The following is a 21,616-nucleotide window of genomic DNA, read 5'->3' as shown; positions in this document are numbered from 1 at the left end:
TTTTAATGCTTTGGGAGTATTCAGATTTCAAATTGCTTCAATGTGTGAATGGTCTGTGCAAAGATGTTCTATCAAATTTCTCTTCAGAAAATAATAAGCATCTTTACAGACTATCTTTCTCTAAAAAGCAATGTGATAGATTATAATACATGTTTATACAATTTAAAAAACATGTACAGTAAAAATATACAGTATATTTAAAGCAATACCTGAAGCATGAGGAAGACGAAACCAATTTTACTGAAGTTACTGTGACTGAGCATTAAATTTAGCTGTAAGCTTTTCCTTACCTAAATCAAAAGGTATGAATAGATTCCACTCATCCCACAGTATACAGTGTATCTGTGTTTATGAGGTGTGATTTTAGCCATTTAAAAGAGAAAAATTTTCAGCAATAAAGTAACAGTCTTAAGCAACCTCATTATTTATGAGTGACCATATTGTTATTTAGTCACATTACTAATTTTAGAATCTTTTTCTAATTACTAATCTTTTTCTTTGTAGGCTCTGAATGGCTTCGTGCTGGTTGTCACTACAGATGCTTTGGTCTTTTATGCTTCTTCTACTATACAAGATTACTTAGGGTTCCAGCAGGTAAATATATTTTTCTTGGGTCATTTAAAATCTTTTTAGAAATTAACTCTATGTATCATACATTTTAGGGATGTAATTGACACTTTATATATAGAAAATGTCAATTAAAATATGCTTATAAAATAAAAATCATCTTTTTGCAGCTAATAATTTCTATACTATTAATAATTTACTGCATTATAATTTTCTTAAATGTTTTATGAGATTCATGGATATTGTGTTTCATCTTTCACTTATTAAGGAATCTCTTATATATTAGAAACATTGGATGGGGGGCAGACAGGAGATTATTTGCCATCAAATTAGTTATGGATACTATGGAGGGCATGCGGCAGCTCTGAAATGAATGAGGTGATATGTAAAGGTACAGGCAAAATATCATGGTTTATATCTTTAATTCTGACTTAATGCTGATAATGGAAGCTTTCCTGATGCAAATGGTATTTAAGTATAAGATTCAGGGGGTGGACTTTAGTGTAGGAGGAGCACAGGAAAGAAGAGATAGAAGCACTACTATAAGCAGTAGACTGGAAGTGCTTAAAGAGGTGAATGTATTTGGTTTGTTTAATGTTCTTGAATAAATGGTGCATAAATGGAGTGGTGTTTTTCATATTTGAGGGACAAGAGCATCTGATATGATGTGAGAACAGTTTGTAAGTACACTTGACTGCTAGCTTTTCTTATGTATCACTAGGTCTTAAATTCTAATGTGTTAAGACTCACTGGAAGAACTTGATGCAAAACTAAAATCTTTGGTCCCCACTCCGACATACTCTGATTTAGTGCGTCAGAGTGGGGCCTATGAATTTGTATGTCAGACAATCTCTCAGGTGATGCTGAGACTGCTGGCTTGAATAACAGTGTCTACACTGCTAAACCGACTGAAGTTTAAACTATGTTAAGTACACAGTGGAAGCCTCTAAGCTTTTTTTTGTTAAGGGAACCTGTGCTACAGTCTGTGTTTCCGAGAAGAACTCTGGTAATCGGGTAATGGACTACATAGAGATGGTTTAATGCTAGTTACGTTCACAAGGAGGTTTAAGTCTAGATAGCTAAACCAGCGGAACCTGGCTCTGCGACAAAGCCTATCTTGTGGAGAGTCAAGTGGTAGAAGAAGGATTCTGACCTGGTAAAAGTATAATCCCTTATTCTTCCAGAGTGGACCGGAAATAAAAATTTAACATTAAAGAAAGTCTAAGACAACTGGATTTTCAGACAAGCATTTGTGAAAGAAATAGGATTTAAAAGATCAAGAAGTGGCTAAAAAGACACAGAACTTAATGTGTTGCCATGAAGGAGTGAAGAGTTCACTTCTGTAATTGAAGAGCATTCAGCTAAGGAAGTGATGGCAAGGAACTCTTGCTCACCAGTGACAGTGCTCCCCTCTCTCTAGCTTTTCCTATCTTGGGTGACTGGACAGCTCTGTGATCATCTGTCTGATTCATGTGCATTCATCACCATTAACGACCACCCCGTAATGTAGCTACATTTTGAAATTAACTTAGTAAGACACATTTTTTTAATCACGGCTTTAAAAAAATTTCCCTGTGTGTTTTTTCTTTAGTCTGATGTCATACACCAGAGTGTGTATGAACTTATTCACACTGAAGATCGACCTGAATTTCAGCGTCAGCTGCACTGGACATTAAACCCTACGCAGTGTGCAGACTCTGGACAAAGAATTGATGGTAAGAATGTTTACCGAAAGATAGTGTTGGGGAGTTTTTAATGTAAGTCTGTGAAAAGAGGCAGAGAACCTTTGGAGGCATATAACTCCTTGGTTAAGGTTGGGAAGAAGTGGAAAGACAGGAGTCTGCAGTTGGATGTCACAGCCAAGTCACAGACCGAAGACCTAAGGAATATTTTGACAAATGACCACCATTGATGAGTTTCAAGCTAAGAAGTGTTACCATACTTGGTAATATATTTTATACAAATAACTTTTGAAAGATTGGAAGGAATGTATAAGGTTGATCCTGGAGTGTGTAGAAGTTGTTCTGTCTGTAAAATGCACCAAATAAAAATCCAAAGGTAAAATCTTTTCTCAATCAATGCTTTTAGAAATGTGTGAAGGTGCTAAGATAAAAAGTGTTAGAGAATATGAAGATTATTGACAATAGAAATAAAAACAAAACTGAGTAGTTGAAGTTCTGTGTAGTAAAAGTGATATTCTGTACGTGTATTTCTTTTCATTAGCTCCTCTTCTGAAAATGATTCTTCATTTCTGTATTCAGAATCGAATCTGGTTAAGAAATTAACACAAATTTTATCTACCCCAAAACACCTGATTGTACAGCAAAATGGGATGTAAATTTGTGTTGCTATTATTTCTCTAGAAGCTAATGGCCTCCCGCAGCCAGCAGTCTGTTATAACCCAGACCAGCTTCCTCCAGAAAACTCTTCCTTTATGGAGAGGAGCTTCGTGTGCCGACTAAGGTGTCTCCTGGATAATTCATCTGGTTTCCTGGTAAGGTGCAAAATCTTATGATACTGGCAATTGCAGTTCAGAAAGTAAGAAATAAATGTCGAAACCATTTTCTTCGGTTAGATTTGAGTTTGATTTTAAAAACCTCCTTTATAAAATAATTGCATGAAGGAAAGTAACTTTTTTTTTTCAGATTTCTAGTATCTTCCATAACTCCAAATCTCGATCTTTTAGGATATAGTAACAAAGACTGAGTGAAATAACATGGACTTTGTATCTTGGCAAAATATTTCTGGGTCTTTTTTATGTAAAAGAGAACTTAGTAGCCGTTTAGCAGCAGACTGCTGCTTTAAACCCTCTTTGCATTTAATTCCTGCTGAACAGAAAATTATCATGTCCTTTGCTACACAGCTACAGTAACTGCCATATAGAAAAATGGTTGTAGGGCCACCTGGGTAAATCAGTCAGTTAAGCGTCCGGCTTAGGCTCAGGTTATGGTCTCATGGTTTGTGGGTTTGAACCTCGTGTTGGGCTCTGTGCTGACAGCTTGGAGCCTGGAGCCTGCTCCAGATTGTGTCTTACTCTCTCTCTGCCCCTCCCCTGCTTGCAGTCTCTCTCTAAAAAATAAATAAAAACATTTAAAAAGAAAGAAAAATGGTTGTATATTCATGATTGCAAAGTAGTCATCTGGTATGAGATGCTGTTGTTCTGAACACCTGAACAGGATAATCAGGGAGCAGCTTTCTCAGGATGCTCAGATTCATACTGTCTTTGTCCTTAAGGAAGTGCACTCCACTAGGCACAGAAGACAGTACAAAGCATAGTGCATATTACTCTTGTGAATTAGCAGGAATTTGAAGTAACCAGATCTTAAACATTATTAGCAAACAGTGATTTTTTTTTTTTAATTTTTTTTTTTCAACGTTTATTTATTTGTGGGACAGAGAGAAACAGAGCATGAACGGGGGAGGGGCAGAGAGAGAGGGAGACACAGAATCGGAAGCAGGCTCCAGGCTCTGAGCCATCAGCCCAGAGCCCGACGCGGGGCTCGAACTCACAGACCGCGAGATCGTGACCTGGCTGAAGTCGGACGCTTAACCGACTGCGCCACCCAGGCGCCCCGCAAACAGTGATTTTTGTTAATGTGTTTATTTCTGAAGATAATTTTGCTGACCCAGAGTTAGAATCGTGCTTTGAGATAGCTTTCCTAGTACTGATGATCAGCTAATATGTATTTCTCAGGTGGAATTTGCATAATTGGGTCTTTGGTTCCTTGTGCTGCTACCATATCATACTGAGGTCAGAATCATCCCTCAGCCTGATTAATACTGTTTTAAGCAACTAAGTTGACCATGTTCACATTTAAATCATCTTTGTTTCCTCAATCTTCTTTCTAAAAGTACCCTTTATTGTTAATTTGAGTTCTGCATTCTTTATATGATTTTATGATTAATTTTAGCATTTTAATGAAATTGTATTTTATCTGTATATGAAAGATTGCCATGAGTTATGAAATAGAGCATGAGCTGTGGAATATAGCTCATCTCTATTTGAAAATTAATGTGTACTTGATGACTTTAGCATTATTCGTTCATTCAGGAAACATGTATTGAATGCCATGGGGGGAAGGAGCTACGTCCTCTAGGTGTGAATGACAGGGCATTTATGAGCTCAGAAAATGATACGGGTATTTTTGTTGTGACCGTTAAAAAGGAGTACCTTATTGGTCTGCCCCTTTAGCATCTAATTCATATTGCCATTTGGGATAATTATAATGGGCTTCTTGTGGAGAAAAGAATGGATGTAACATCAGTCAGCCTCAGGAACTTTTATGGAATTATCAACAACACTGGAAATGGCCATGATTGAGCCTTTGGAAATTAACAGTTTTAAAGGGTTAATTTTAATAAGCCGTTTTTGGTTTTTTAAAGGCAATGAATTTCCAGGGGAGGTTAAAGTATCTTCACGGACAGAACAAGAAAGGCAAAGATGGGACAATCCTTCCACCTCAGTTGGCTTTGTTTGCAATAGCTACTCCACTGCAGCCACCCTCCATACTTGAAATTCGAACCAAAAACTTCATCTTTAGAACCAAACACAAATTGGACTTTACACCTACTGGTTGTGATGCCAAGTAAGTAAAACTTGTTCAGTTTTCTTTCATTAAATGTATATTTTGTTGTAGCAAATCTCTCTTAGTATGTAAAACATGTAGTGTAAATTATAATGTTTATTAAATTAGCTGTTATTTCATACTCTTTCAGTGTAGCCTTTTAAAATAATTTAATCAGGCTCACAAATCCTCTTGTAATTTTTTTTACGATACTTGTCACAGTTTCTGTGTCATAAAGATGATTTGCTTGTATTAGTAAGATTCACTATCCTGATGACATTTGTTGGTTTGTTTTACATTTTTTAATGCACAGACTCTATTTGATTTTTAGCCCTAGAAGTTGAGTAACTTCCAGAAAATTATGAGGTAGACTGTGATATTAGCATTCATACTGTGTCAAAACCTATAATTGGTTTTCCCCTAATATGGGAATGCAGACAGATGTGAAAAGCTTTGCCCCTTGAAATGGAGTATATGCTTTCTAGGTTTTTATTAAAGATTCTGTTTTACCTACATAATCTACTCTGTTAGATTCATCTTTAGCCATGCTAATTTTCAAGTTTTTTTTTTCAGAAGAAGAAAATAAAACTGATATTAACAGTCATAAACAAAAGAGATCACTTGCATGAATATGGTTTTTTCTACTGCTCATATGAAATTCTGAATCAAGGAAAACAGTGCAGAAAATAGCATATAACTGATCAATTAGGTTGTTTATTTCATTTATGTTAAATTTTAATTTCTTATTTACCTTTTTTTTTTTTTTAAACAGAGGAAGACTTGTTTTAGGCTACACTGAAGCAGAGTTGTGCATGAGAGGATCAGGATATCAATTTATTCATGCTGCTGATATGCTTTATTGTGCAGAGTACCATATCCGGAGTAAGTTGTATTTTGTTATGAATGTGTCCAAAAAAACTGCATATATTCTAGTACATGTTTCCAATTTTACATAAGGTAATGAGTTTAAAGCAACTGGATAAACTTACAGTCGATGTCAAACCATTATGATTAACCTGAATTACACTCAATTTATTAACTGCCTTACACCTACCATGCAAGAGTCTAGTACTTTAATTACTATGAAAATGAACATTTTGCCCAATGTTTTGCTCAATTTTTAATGGCATTTTAAATGGTATCATTAATTTATAAATCTATGCTAATGTAGATTATGCTTTAAAATGGTTAAATAAATTCCTAAGTGGTAGAAACATTCCCTTTTTAAAATGAAATTAATTTTAATCGTTTTGTTTTCCCCAAATTGTGTACCCTCTCTGTAGTTAGATGTATTACCAGAATTTTCTGATTTAATCTTCCCTTTAATCTACTAAATAATAAATTTAGTCTTGGGGCGTCTGGGTGGCTCAGTCGGTTAAGCGACTGACTTCGGCTCAAGTCATGATCTCATGGTTTGGGAGTTCGAGCCCCATGTTGGGCTCTTTGCTGACAGCTCAGAGCCTGGAGCCTCCTTCAGATTCTGTGTCCCCACTCTCTCTCGGCCTCTCCCTACCTCGTGCTCTGTCTCTCTCTCTGAAAAATAAACATTAAGAAAAAATTTTTTTTAAATAATGTTTAGTCTGAAGTAGAAAATAAACAACTCTGAAGAACTGTTTCCATACATTTTAATATATTGTGTTTAAAAGTTATCAAGACATATATCATCTTTGGTGATAAAAGAAATATGTCCAAAAAATATGTCATAGGGGCTTTGTTTCAGAGGTTTTCTTTAAAATGTTGATTTCAGGGGCACTTGGGTGGCTCAGTCAGTTAAGCGACTGACTTTGTCTTAAATCATGATCTTATGGTTCTTGAGTTCGATCCCCACGTGGCGCTCTGTGCTGACAGCTCAGAGCCTGGAGCTTTTTTCCTCTCTCTCAGCCCTTCCCTCACTCATGCTGTGTCTCTGTCTCTCAGAAATAAGCATTAAAAAGAATTAAAATGTTGTTTTCAGGTTTGATAATTTAATTTTTGGATTTTGTTTTAGTGATTAAGACTGGAGAAAGTGGCATGATAGTATTCAGGCTTCTCACCAAAGACAATCGATGGACCTGGGTTCAGTCTAATGCACGCTTAGTGTATAAAAATGGAAGACCAGATTATATCATTGCAACTCAGAGACCACTGACGTAAGTACAAAGACAAAATGTTTCATGTCTTAATTTCTTTTTTTTTTTTTTAATAACACTTTGGTTTATAAATCCTCTTACATGAAAACCTCAAAATAAATTCTATGAGAATTTTCTCTGGAAGTAAAAACTGAAAATATGTAAAGAAACAAGGCATAAATGAAGGACATTGAGAAGACAGAATTGACAAACTTTATTGAACAACTAAATAGGTGGAATTACAGAAAGAGAATAACCAAAGAAGACTCCAGGTTTTTTCCTGATGTATGAAGGAAAGATGAAAAGCTAGTGCCATATATAAAATAAAATAAATGCATAACAGTCCTGTGCTTAGTACATGTTTTCTAAACAAGCAGAGGTTTTTGTGTTTCATAGAGATTCTGTAAATAAGCATTTTGTCAGATATTTGTATTAGAAATGTTTTCTACGCTCTAGAGAGCTGATGTTTTGTTTGTATGTGACTTGAGGTAAGATCAACATTAATATTTTCCTTTATACGTATATCCAGTTGATCAGAATCACTTATTGACAAGGCTGCTTTTTTTCCCTGCTCCACTGCATTTTGATCAGGGGATTGTGTCTGTGGTTCTATTTCTGGATTCCATTAGTCTACTTGTCTGTTTTCACCTCAATAGCACATTATCTTTATTACTACATCTTTATAATAAATCTTGATATTTGTGTGTCAGCTTTCCATATTAGTTGAGGAATTTTTGTTCTCCTCTAGCATTGTCTCCTCTCTTCTTTATCCTTTGTATTTTAGAAATAAGTTGTCATATTTCACCGGAGTATCTGTTGTGATTTTGAACGGAATAGCATTGAAACTATAGCTTATTTTGGGATAATCAGCGTCTTTACAATACTGACTCTTCCAACCCTTGAACATGGTGAATATATGTATGTGCATATGGGTACATGAGTCTGTACCTATGTCTTTGTCTTAATAATGGGTTGTATTTTTCTTACCTGACTCTTACGTATCTTTTTCTTAATTTTATTTCTAGTTATTTGATGTTTTGTGATGCTGTTTTTAAATGGTGTGCATGGTGTGGTGCCTGGGTGGCTCAGTCGGTTAAGTATCCAGCTCTTGATTTCAGCTCAGGTCATGATCTCATTGTTCGTGAGATCGAGCCCCAAGTCAGGCTCTTGTACTGACATCATGGAGCCTACTTGAGATTCTCTGTCTGTCCTCCCCCTTCCACTCTTTTGCTCAAAAAAAAAAAATAAAACATTAAAAAGAATAGTATGCATGTGTACACCAGTTTCTAATCGTTGAGTTTTTAATGCTGGCTTGTATTCAGTGAACTTATTGAAATACACTTATTCTCATAAGTGTCTGGGTCCTTCACAATTTACTACATAACATTTGCAATAATTTTTTTAATCTTTAGACATTATTTTTTAAAATTCCTTTATTGCACTGGTTAGGCCCTCAGTAAAATGTGAAAGAAATAATGATATCAGGTTTTGTTTTTGTCTTATTACCAGTCTCAGGGGGAAATCTTTTAATATTTTACCACCAAGTATGATGTTGTGATAGTGCTTTTGCTACTAAATTTTATATATATATATATACATACACACACACACACACACACGTGTGTGTGTATGTATACACACATACATATACAATATCTAGATACTACATGCATACATATATACACATATACATTCTGTACATTTATATACATTATATTCATATATCCATACAGATTATATACATTTTGCTACTAAATATATATTTTTAAGTATATGTACACTCATGTATATATACGTATAATATATATATTCATGTGTGTGTATGTGTGTGTGTGTGTGTATATATATATATATATGTTTTTAATTTAAGAGCTTCCCTTCTCTTTAGTTTACTAAATGTTATCATCATGATGGGTGCTGAATTTTGTTAAATACTTCTGGATTCATTAACATGATGATGATTTTTCTCTTTTATGCTGTATTTCCTTTTCATTTTGTAATATCTGTACTTTTAAAGAGACATTGTTATTAGCAAATTGTGCCTTCTCAAATAATATTGCTACAAAGCCATTAGTTTCTAATCTTCTCAAGGATCCAACTTTTGGTTTGTTGATTTTTCCTATTGTTTGCTTGTTTTCTGCTGCATTTATATCTGCTTATTACTTCTTTCCTTCTACCCTCTTTGGGTGTATTTGCTGTTTTTCCAGCCTTTAACTACAGTCCTTGTGTTTTGATTTGTCTTGTTTTTTCTATTCATGATTTTGAAATATATTAGTATGTACTTTTTACATTGGGGATTTTCTGGGTTTTTTGTTTTAAAAAAATTTTTCTTAATGTCTTCTAGAGCGAGTGCACGTGAGTGGGGGAGGGGCAGAGAGATAGGGAGACACAGATCCGAAGCAGGCTCCAGGCTCTGTTCTGTCAGCACAGAGCCCAATGTGGGGTTTGAACCCATGAACCTTGAGATTGTGATCTGAGCCGAAGTTGGACACTCAACCGACTGAGTCACCCAGGTGCCCCTGGTGTTTTTGTTATTGAATTTTACATCAATTCCACTGAAGTTAGAAAACATTCTGTGTGTGATGTCAGTGTTTTGAAATTTTATTTTTTGTATAATTTATGATCAAATGTTTTATGATCAAATATATAGTCAGTGTTAGTAACATATCCCATGTGCTCTGGTCAAGAATCTATGTTCTATTGCAGGTATAGTGCTCTTCATTTATCAGTGGTTTCATTTGGGCTGTTCATATTTTTACTATTTGAGTTTGCTTGTTCTGTAGTTATTAAAAGGTTATTGGTTGCATTTTCTCATTACCAATGAGGCAGAACATCTTTTGTATCTTTCTAGGGCATTTTCCTTCTATGAATTGTCCGTTCATATTGTTTGTCTATTTTCTCCTATGTTGTTTGCCTCTCTTTGGGTCCTCATTGGAGCTCTTTACTTCCTATGGGTGTTAAGTTGGATATATTTATACACACACATACTATATATAGTATACATGTGAAATTACAGACATGACACGTTTTATCTGTGCATTAACTTGATTTATGAATGTAAGATTTTTAATTTTTATGTCAATTATGCTAGTATTTTCCTATAGAGATTCTCCATTTTATTTACACATGACTCTTCCCACTCAGATTTCTAAGATTTTTTAAGTATAATTAACATACAATATTTTATTAGTTTCAAATGTACAACATAGTGATTCAACAATTATACACATTATGTAGTGCTTACCATAAGTGTAGCTGCCATATGTCAGCGTATAAAGTTATTACAGTATTATTGACCATATTCCCTGCGTCGTACTTTTCATCCCCATAATTTATTATAACTGGGAGTTTATACCTCTTAATCCCATTCATCTATTTAACCCATCCTCCCAGCACCTTCAGTATGGCAACCACCAATTTGTTCTCTATTTATGAAACTGTATCTGTTTTTGTGTGTGTGTGTTTTGTCAGTTTTATAGATTCCAGGTAAGTGAAATCATATGGTATTCATCTTTCTCTAACTTTCACTTAGTGTAACACCTTGTAGGTCCATCCATGTTTTTGTAGATAGCAGGATTTCATTCTTTTTTATGGCTGAGCAATATACCATATCTTCTTTATCCTCTCTTCTGTTTAATAGACAGGTTGCTTCCATATTTTGGCTATTGTAAGCAGTGTTGTAATAAACATAAAGGTGTCTCTATCCTTTTGAGTTAGTGTTTTAATTTTCTATGGGTAAACACCCAGCAGTGAAATTACTGAATTGCATGGTGGTTATTTTTTTCATTTTTTGAGGAGCTTCTATACTGTTTTCCACGTTGGCTGTGCCAGTTTACATTCCCACCAACACTGCATGAGGGCTCCCTTTCCTCCACACCCTCGCTACCACTTGTTATTTCTTGTTTTTGATGGTAGCCATTCAGACTGGTGTGAGGTGATATCTCATTGTAGTTTTGATGTGCATTTCCCTGATAATTAGCGATGTTGAACATCTTTTCATCTGTCAGTCGTCTGTTATATTCCCTGGAAAAATGTCTATCAGGTTCTCTTTTTAATCAGATTCTTTTTGGTAAGTTGTATGAATTATTTATATATTTTGGATATTAACCCCTTATTAGATACATCATTTGCAAATATCTATTCAGTAAGTTGTCTTTTCATTTTGTTGATTGTTTTTTTCACTTTTCATAAGCTTTTTATTTTGGTGCAGTCCTAATCATTTGGTTTTGTTTTTGTTTTCCAATTTGTTGGCATACAATTTTTCATATAGTCTCTTATATTTTTATAGGGTTGGTTGTTACTTCTCTTTTATTTGATTTTATTTATTTGCATTTTCTTTCTTTTTTTCTTGATCCTCGCTAAAGGTTTATTGATTATCTTTACAAAGGCTGTTGGTTTCATTAATCATGTCTTTGTAGTCTCTATTTCATGTATTTCTGCTCTGATCTTTAGTATTTCCTTCCTTCTAACTTTGTGTTTATTCTTTTTCTAGTTGCTTTGGGTGAAGGGTTAGATTTGTTTCAGATTTTCCTGGTTTCTTGAGATAGGCCTGTATTGGTTTCAACTACTTAGAACTACTTTGGGTGTCTCCCAAAGATTTGGACCACTGTATTTCCATTTTCATTTGTGTCCAGGTATTTTCTGATTTCCTTTTTCATTTCTTTGTTGTTCCTTTGGTTTTTTAATACCCTGTTGTTCAGCCTCCATGTATTTGTGTTTTTTCTAGTTGTTTTTTGTTTGTTTTTTTGTTTTTTTTTTTTTTTTCCTTACAGTTGATTTCTAGTTTCATTTATCTGTGGTCAGAAAAAATCCTTGTTTGGACTTCAGTCTCAAATTTACTGACACTAGTTTTGTGACTTAACATGATCTGTCTTAGAGAATGTTCTGTGTGCATTTGAATGTGCATTCTACTTCTTTTAGATGGAATTCCCTGTTATAGATTAACTCCATCTGGTCTAATGTATCATTCAAAGCCACTGTTTCCTCATTAATGTTTTGCCCAGATGATCTGTCCACTGATGTAAGTGGGGTACTCAAGTCCCCTACTACTGTTGTGTTACTGTCATTTTGTGTCCCTTTATGTCTTTCATTTAGGCTTCGTATATTTACAGATCCTCTACTAGGTGCATAGATATTTGCATTTGTTATATCCTTTTGTTGGATTGATCCCTTTATCATTATGCAATGCCCTTCCTTGTCTCTTGTTATAGTCTTTGTTTTAAAATGTATTTTGTCTTGTAAGTATTGTTACCCCAGCTTATTTTATTTTGCTTTCATTTGCATGGAAAATATTTTCATATCCCTTCACTTTTAGTCTGAATTTGTCTTTAGTCTGAAGTTAGTCTCTTATAGGCAGCATATAGATGGGTCTTGTTTTTTATCCAGTCACCTTGTATCTTTTGATTGAAGCATTTAGATCATTTATATTTAATTAATACATTAATTGCCATTGTGTTCACTGTTCTGATTTTTTTTTTTTTTTTTGTAGTTCTTCTCTTTTCCCCTATTTTCTTGCTTCCCTTCTGATGGGTATCTTTCTTCAGTGTCATACTTGGATTTCTTTCTCTTTATTTGATATTTTTTAAATCTTTTACATATTTTTGGTCTACAGTAACCTTAAGGTTCATATATAACATCCCAAGTATATAGCAGTTTATATTAAGTTGATGGTTGCTTAAGTTTGAACACATTTCTAAAAGTACTATGTTTTTGCTGCCCTCTCCATTTTTTATATATTTGATGTTATGTTTTATCTTTGATTCCCTAAACTAATATTTAGATCTAATTCATTTTTACTACTTTTGTCTTCTCATCATCATAAGGTTAAATCATGCATTTATAAATGATCAATCTCCTGCCTGTACTCTAGGTTTGCCAGTGACAATTTTCCTTTCTTAATTTTCTCACTTCTTGTTGTGACCTATTTTTTCCTGAAAGAAGTCCCTTTACATTTCCTTTAAGTGGTTTAGTGGTGATGAATTCCCTTTAACTTTTGTGTGGGAAAGTTTTCATCTCTTCTTCAATTCTGAGTGATAGCCTTGCTGTAGGTTTGTTTCCTTTCAGTACTTGGAATATCTCATGACAGCCCCTTCTGGCCTGCGGAGTTTGGCTGCTTCCTGGACCAGAAAACCTGTTTCCTTCCCCAGTTTAGGGAATTTTTCAGCCCCTTTCCTTCTGTCTTCTTCTTCTAGGAGCCCTATAATGTGAATGTTTGTGTGTTTGATGTTGTCTCAGAGACCCCTTAACTTATCCTTTTTCTTTTTGCTGTTCTCCTTACCTACTTTCCATTACCTGTGCTCCAGGTCACTGATCCATTCTTCTGCATTGTCTGACCTGTTGTTGATTCCTTCTGTATTTTTCATTTTAGTTAGTGTATTCAACTCTGATTTTTTTTTTATATTTTATGTCTCTTGGCTGAAGCAGTCACTGAGTTTGTCTACTCTTCTCCCAAGTCCAGTGAGCATTTCTTTGAACTCTTTATCAGGTAGATTGTTTATCTCCATTTTGTTTAGTTTTTCTCAAGTTTTGTCTTACTCTTTTGTTGGAAGTGTTATCCTATCTTCTCATTTTGACTTTCTCATTAGGTTTAACAGGTACTCCCAATCTTGAAGGAGCAGACTTGTGTAGAAGGATCTCCTGTGTAGGTTGCATGTCTCTGGCACCTTTGGCTGAATGACTAGTGCTGTAGTGGGCAAGGAGTCCCCAGTTGCTCTGCACAGGGGTTGCCTTGGCTGGGATGGTTAATTCCTAAGTGTTATAGTTTGTTTTTATAGTTGGATCTTTATTCCACTTTGAATTTATTTTTTTCAGGAGAATTTCAGGGGTGGTAACTGAGAATGGATAGAATGACTAAATTCTGGGATAAATTCTAAATCACTTAAATTTTTCTAACAAGTTTTCTAACACTTGTTATCTGGAACATTTATGTCAAAGTAAAGTTCATGCTCCAGATCAAACTCAGTTACAATGTATTTTGCTTTTATATTGTTTTTCTATTACATTTTTCTAAGTGTTTGGTATAACTTTTTTTTCTCATACCCAATTTTAGAGATGAAGAAGGAACAGACCATTTACGAAAACGAACTATGAAGTTGCCTTTTATGTTTACTTCTGGAGAAGCCGTGTTATACCAGGTAAACAACCCTTTTCCTCCCATGATGGATCCCTTACCAGTGAGGACTAAAACTACTGCTTGTGGAAGAGAGTCTGCTTCCACATCAACTCTAAATAAGGAATCTTTCAATCCCAATTCCCTCCTGGGTGCCATGATGCAACAAGATGAGTCTATTTATCTCTATCCTGCTTCCAGTAACACAGCTTTTGAAAGAAATCTTTTTAACGAACCTATGAATGAATGCAGCAATTGGCAAGACAGTATGGCACCAGTAGGAAATAACAGTATCCTGAAACACGAGCAAATAGGTCAGTCTCAGGACATGAACCCAGCAATCTCTGGAGGTCAATCAGGGCCCTTTTCAGACAACAGAAATAGTGACTTGTACAGCATTATGAAACACCTAGGCATTGATTTTGAAGATATCAAAGACATGCAACAGAACGAGGAATTTTTCAGAACTGACTTTTCTGGTGAGGATGACTTCAGAGATATTGACCTCACAGATGAAATCCTGACATATGTCCAAGGTTCTTTAAGCAAGCCTGCCTTCCAGTGTCCCGGTTACCAGCAGCAACAGGCCATGGCTGTGAACTCAAGTTGTATGGTACAGGAGCACCTGCAGCTAGAACAGCAGCAGCAGCAGCAGCGGCTGCAGCACCAGCAAAACCTCGTAGCATCGGAGCAGCAGCAACAACTGTGTCAGAAAATGCAGCATATGCAAGTTAATGGCATGTTTGCCAATTGGAGCGCTAACCAGTCTGTGCCTTTTGGTTGTCCGCAGCAAGAGCTACAGCAGTATAATGTCCTTTCAGACTTACCTGGGACCAGTCAAGAGTGTCCCTACAAATCTGAGACGGATGCTATGCCTTATACACACAACTTTATCCCCTGTGATCAGTCTGTGCTACCACAACATTCCCAGGGGTCACAGTTAGACTTTCCCTTAGGGACCTTCGAACCATCCCCGTACCCTACTACTTCTAATTTAGAAGATTTCTTCACGTGTTTACAAGCTCCTGAGAACCAAACACACGGACTTACTCCAGAGCCGCCCATAGTAACTCCTCAGACGTGTTATGCCGGCGCTGTGTCCATGTACCAGTGCCAGCCGGAACCTCCGCACGGCCACGAGGCCCAGATGCAGTACAATCCAACCATGCCGGACCCACAGGCATTTTTAAACAAGGTAAGGGTTTTCTCAGGCTGGGTAAACCTTTTTAGTGATTCTTCTTACATTTATAGACATCAATTATAAAATATTTATGTGACTCTTTTTTAACAAGCCAGTACTTTTCCAGCAGTAGTGTGTTACTAATAGATCTTTTTTAACTGAACAGCCACGGAGAAAAAAAATCAAGGGGTACAGCAACAAGAATATGTCATATATTGTTTAGAATAGATCCTTTGGTTTATCTCCGTTCTTTGTAATTATAGGACCCTTTAAAAATTCAGACTTCAGAGGCGCCTGGGTGTCTCAGTTGGTTAAGCGTCCAACTTTGGTCGTGATCTCGTGGTTTGTGAGTTCCAGCCCCACTTTGGGCTCTGTTGTTGACCGCTCAGAGCCTGTAGCCTACTTCCAATTCTGTGTCTCCGTCCCCCACTCACTCTCTGTCTCTCTCTCAAAAGTAAATAAACATTAAAAAAAAAACTTTTTTTTTTAAATATCAGACTTCAAATATATATTTGCATTTTTAAAAGTAATTTCTTAAAGCTCAATCTATTTTGTATGTGTTAAAATCAGCTTAAAGTGAATACAGTTGTGCTTTTTTCAGACCCTTTGTCCTTGGTGATCCCTGAATTCAGTCTGAGGGTCCTCAGTGTTCTATGGCAATCCCTCCATGTTATCTGCCCAATCCTCATTTTATCCTTCAAGATGGAATGTTTTTTTCTAGCATCTTGTAAAAAAGCATAACTTACTGGCTTTCTCTCATGTGGTCAAGCTGGGTACTGTGCTAAATTTTTTACTTGTCTAAAAGTTTTGTTTATTTGAGAGAGAGACAGATCGAGCAGGGGAGGAGCAGAGAAAGAGGGAGAGAGAGAGAATCCCAAGCAGGCTCTGCACTGTCAGCACAGAACCCCATGGCGGGGCTTGTACTCATGAATTGTGAGATCCTGACCTGAGCCAAAATCTAGAGTCAGACACTTAACAGGTTGAGCCACCCAGGACCCCCCAGAATTTTTACTTATTTTTTAAGGGGCTTGAACTCACAACCCTGAGATCATAACTCACATGCTTTACCAACTGAGCCAGCCAGGAGCCCCTATATTTTTAAACTATGTCATCAGAATACGTCTAGCAGCAAGCACACTTTAAATCTAAAAAAATTATATATATGTGTATATATATACATATATATTTTTTAGATTTAAACATATGTGTGTCTGTGTGTGTGTGTGTATATATATATGTTTTTAGATTTAAACAGTAATGGTAGCTGCTCTCTGTGGCCACTGGGGAATACATCATTGTTTCATTCATGCTTTTCTGTTAGAAAATATTGAGTTCATTTTATAGTATAATTAAATAGGCTTTTGAAGAAAATCTTGATTTAAACTAAGTTCATTGGTTTCTGTTTTCTGTGTATTATAGATTAGCAACAAAGATTCAAGTTAACATTTGTAATTGTCTTACATTTGTCTTGTATATGAGTTTTTTGATAGAAAATGGTAATGAAAGTTTTTCTTATCCTCATTTCTGACATCTTCAATTATATCAGAATTATTCAGTACACTCTCACAACATTGCTGTGAAGTACCATGGATAGGTAACTTGAGTAAGTTGTTGACAACTTAAAAATTTACATAACCTAAAATTTCATTACCAGGTTCTTTCGAGTTTTTTTTCTTTTTTTTTCTCCCCTCCCTGCCACTTTGTATTACTTCTTTATCAACATTGAGTTAATAGCAAGTCTGTAGACCTATGTATTTCCCCAGGGAGTTACTTTTAAAAATTGCCTATGTGGCTCACAGTATTATTTTATTGAATAGCATTGTTTTTGATAATATACTTCAAGACAATTGCTGACTTGCATTGTGTTAATGACTGGTAAGAGTAACTTACTCAAAGGCTACCATTCTCTGCATAATAACTTCCATTTGAAGGCTCCACAGCTGCCATTCACTGAAGACCTGGATTATATGACTTTCACTATATATTTAATGTGTGTTTTAGAGGATCTTTTAAATCTGTGTTTCAAGGAATTAAGGGTATGATTTTGATCTATATGAAAATTTCCATAACTTTCACTAACTATATCCAATACAAAGGCCCTATAATCGATAAAAGCATACAGACTATGTGTTTTTTTTTTTTTTAGTAGCAGTTATAGACTCATTAGACTATTTGCATTATAAGAGGACAAGAGCAAGCATTTTATTTGATAAAAATCTATAATTAGGATACTTTTTAATAGTACTTACTAAAAGCCTGTAACAAATAAAAATGGTTTAGGAAATCATACCCATGCTGTAATATTTTAGGAATATTAAGATGCTTCTATCAGAAATGACCTCTTATAGAAAAGTTCTACGTCTGCAGTCCAGTCTAGTCATTTTGAATGCAGTCAAGACTTTGGTACCCAGAACTCGCCTGAGATGAAATCTGGTCAAAGCCAACCTATGTATGACGGATATATCTAACTGTGATTCATAACTGGTACTCTCTGATCCATCATTTCCTATCCAGACCAAAGGCAATTTGTTAATCAAATACTCTCCTAATACCACTTCTGAGCTGAGACCCATGTATCACACATCTGTACCATCTAATGGAGAAACCAAATTGTTATAAATGCAGCTAATACATAATATTTGCCGTGTTGGTCTTCATTGAATGATGTAAAGGATCTGAAGTTTAACATGCAAGGCAAAGATTTTAAAAATACTTTTTAATATATCATTTAGTGGCTTAAGATACTTGAAAAATCTAATAAGTTGCATTGCTATTTTTGTTTGCAGTTTCAGAATGGAGGAGTTTTAACTGAAACCTATCCAGCTGAATTAAATAATATAAATAGCACTCAGACTCCCACACACCTTCAGCCCCTTCATCACACGTCAGAAGCCAGACCTTTCCCCGATTTGACATCCAGTGGATTCCTGTAATGCCGAGCCCATTTTCACCATGGATGAAAGAAGATTACAGAATAATAGAACTATCAGTGTTGGACATCAGCAACTTTACATGGAGGCATTGATGTATGTTGTTCGCACTATTATTCCAAACCAAATTTTAATGTTTTTAAGAGTTAAAAAAAATTACCAAAACTACATATACTATAGTCATTAAAAAAGAAAGTGTACTGCCAGAGAGAGGGAGATGCTATCTTTGTTTCACTTTATAGTCTGAGTACTAGAGAATATACAAAATTTATTCAGGGGAACTTTATGACACTTTTAAATAAATTTCTGTCAGAAAAAAATGGAATACTTTTGAGTTTTCAACTTATCTATTCTTATTAGTACACCAAATAACAAACTATTTCCTTTTATCTTCTGCTTTTATCTCAGATGTTAAAATAAGTGGTTTGGTGCTTTTATAAAAAGATAATCTCAGTGCTTTACTCCTTTGTTGTGTAAGTGCCTCACAATTTTTTATACCTGTAACACTGTAGGATGTATATTTGATAGAAAGTAAACTTTTTAATAACTTTCTGCGCACAAATGTTATTTGTATTTCTTAAATTCAGTCCTTTGTATTAGTCCAGGCATGTTTTAACTGCACTACTCACCCACTTTCTTCAGGAAAAGGGCAAGTTATGATTGAAAAAATATTTATTACCTAGTTGCTTCTACATATTAAGTGTTGCTATGTGCCTTACGTTGAAAAATTTTGAAAGTAAAATGTCTTTCCAAATTATTTTTTGATCATCAAATAAAGACTGCAGCACTAAAATGTCAACAGTGTTTTCGGGAGAAAGAGATACACTGCAACTTACCTTTACTGAAATCTCCACCATGGTGGTTCAGTGTTGCAGGTGTGCAAAGATCTGCTTGGATGGGACCGTGTTTATCAACTTGCAACGAGGAGGAAGTAGCTTTATTTCTAGCTCTTTAATCACCATTTCACTGTGTATAAATTCTTTCAAAACTACTTTAGACCTAGAATGAACTTAAGGTAGAATATGTTGACTTTATAACTTTCACTTACTAGTACAGTGGAAACTATTTGTTTTTTCTCATATTTGAGGAGCGTGAAGTTTGAACCTGGCAATGTTTGATGCAAAGTATTGTTATGAGTGACACGATTGGTGCATTTATATAGTTTATAATGAACAAAATTATATTTAAAGTATTTTCAAGCTTTCATTTGAAAATAGTCTATACCTTATATATGCACGTAATTTGAGTCTCACATATATTCTTGCGTCTTTTCAAAATATCAAATAATGAATCCAACTGCTTTTACTTTGGTCCTAAGACACCCATGCCATTCTCTTAACTTCAAACATTACATTGTTTCTAGGATACAATGGCCTTTATTACTGGGAAGGCAAATGATCCCCCTGCTAACTTTACTGTCCTCAGGTAATTTTTAAAAAAGACTCATTTATTTAAATGTGACATCTGAAGGGCAGGCACATTTTTCATGTATTCTATAAAAAACATGACGGAATCTTAAACCAAGGTATAGTATTAAAATGCACTATTTTCACTTAATTTTTTTTTAGTAAATTAATGTATATCAAAGTGGCTTCAGAAAAAATATGTCAGTTCTATGCATTTTCATTTCATACTTTGAATCCATAGAATCAATTTAAGGAAAAAAACCAATTTGTCTAAAACATTTCATAATTTGTTTCCAGTATGAGGTATCACTAGAGATTTAGACCAGTGGTCTGGCTTAATATTCCATTTTTACATTTAAGCTTTTCATTAAAAGCCTTCACAATAACCATTTTTGTTAGTGTCTTCCACATGCCGTTGGGTGAATTATTTAGTGGAAAAAGAGGCTTTTTAAAGTGTGAATAGGATGACAGTTCTACACTTACAAAATTAAAAACTTTTAAAGCAATATTGTATATTTTTATCTATATAAAATAAAATGTATCTAAGAATAATAAAATCACATTAAACCAAATACACATTTGTCTGTATTGCTAAGTGCCAAACAGAGAATGCTCCGTGTGCTGGTCTAATGAGGGACTCATTTCTTAGATAATGTGCACTTCTGAGTATGTGGGTATGCCTAATTTGAACTTTTCCTAAACCGAGTTGTTCTTCCGGTACCGGGAGATTTGCCTGTGTTCCAGTGTATGAGGAAGCTTTCATTCATTACTCCGCACCGACTAGCGTTTTTCAGTATTACTAAATTTTTGGTAGATGTTTTCATGACTTTTTTCTTCAAAATATTACTGCATACCTATGTCATACATATTTTGTTCAAACTATGATTTATAATATCCTTATCAAACAAAATTGTATACAATAATATATGGTAATAAAATCAAGTATAAGTAACATGTTTTAATGTAAATTCTTTCTGGTTCATATATAGGAAAAGAGCATGTTTAGTACAGTGTTTTAACGATATTAAAGGCAATCTATAATATTGAAGGAGACATGAAGCAATAATTTATAAAATTCTGCCCATGGATATTTTAGCCTTTACATGGATATAAAAAAGGCTCTTCAAGTAACGTCGCAGATTAAAATGCTTCTGAAATGGAGTACTCTTTTAAACTTTGTATTGGTGTTACAGATGTAGTGGTGTTAGTGTCTCAGATTAAACTTTAAAACTCCGCTTTTAATAATATTTGATGAGTTTTTAAAACAACTCATGTTGTATTTTGTTCTCAGATTAGAAAAATTATTGCTTAAGCCTATCCTCTAACAAATATAAATGATACGTTAGGCCTTTGGCATTAAACTCAGGAAAACATTCACTAAGAATGTTGCAATTAGAATTATTTGAAGAAAAAAATCCTAAAACAACAGTTTTCATTCTATTAACTTTTTTTACATTAGTCTTATGTTTAGCCATTACAATCATTACAATCATTAGATATTTCTTCTCAACACTCGCCATATAAGCATGGCAAGTGACCAACACCATACCTAATTTGGACATTTTAGAAATACTGTGTCTTTTGTCTAAGAGTTCCATATTCAGTTTTAACCATTTGATCTGAAAACATCAAGTAAACAAATTGAGATCATGATAATTGTCTTTGCTTTCACTCCAGTGGCTTCTATCAGCAGGAATGACTTGCAGTTGTGCCCCTTCACCGAGCCTGCCAAATACTGACCAGTGGTGTTAG

At 34.8% G+C, this 21,616-nt stretch overlaps 1 protein-coding gene across 2 annotated transcripts in view; it reads left to right on the top strand.

The window, feature by feature from the left end:
• Positions 1 to 20,816, top strand: part of AHR (aryl hydrocarbon receptor) — a 54,820-nt gene extending 34,004 nt beyond the window's left edge. The window contains exons 4-11 of one of the 2 annotated variants that reach the window (XM_086694901.1): positions 505 to 594; positions 2,159 to 2,282; positions 2,934 to 3,061; positions 4,951 to 5,153; positions 5,905 to 6,014; positions 7,120 to 7,261; positions 14,289 to 15,543; positions 18,315 to 20,816. In XM_086694901.1, coding sequence (XP_086551027.1) covers positions 505 to 594; positions 2,159 to 2,282; positions 2,934 to 3,061; positions 4,951 to 5,153; positions 5,905 to 6,014; positions 7,120 to 7,261; positions 14,289 to 15,543; positions 18,315 to 18,461 — 2,199 coding nt within the window. In that variant the 3' untranslated portion in view covers positions 18,462 to 20,816. Of the gene's footprint in view, positions 1 to 504; positions 595 to 2,158; positions 2,283 to 2,930; positions 3,062 to 4,950; positions 5,154 to 5,904; positions 6,015 to 7,119; positions 7,262 to 14,288; positions 15,544 to 18,314 lie in introns of both variants that reach the window. The other variant, XM_025929694.2, reaches the window with a different exon arrangement.
• Positions 20,817 to 21,616: the final 800 nt, after the last annotated feature.

Source organism: Puma concolor, chromosome A2, assembly GCF_028749965.1.
Source record: "Puma concolor isolate L17-30 chromosome A2, mPumCon1.1.hap2, whole genome shotgun sequence".
In the NCBI taxonomy this organism is placed as follows: Eukaryota; Metazoa; Chordata; class Mammalia; order Carnivora; family Felidae; genus Puma; species Puma concolor.
The sequence above is the reverse complement of the archived record's forward strand: the minus strand, read 5'-3'. Positions and strand labels throughout refer to the sequence as shown.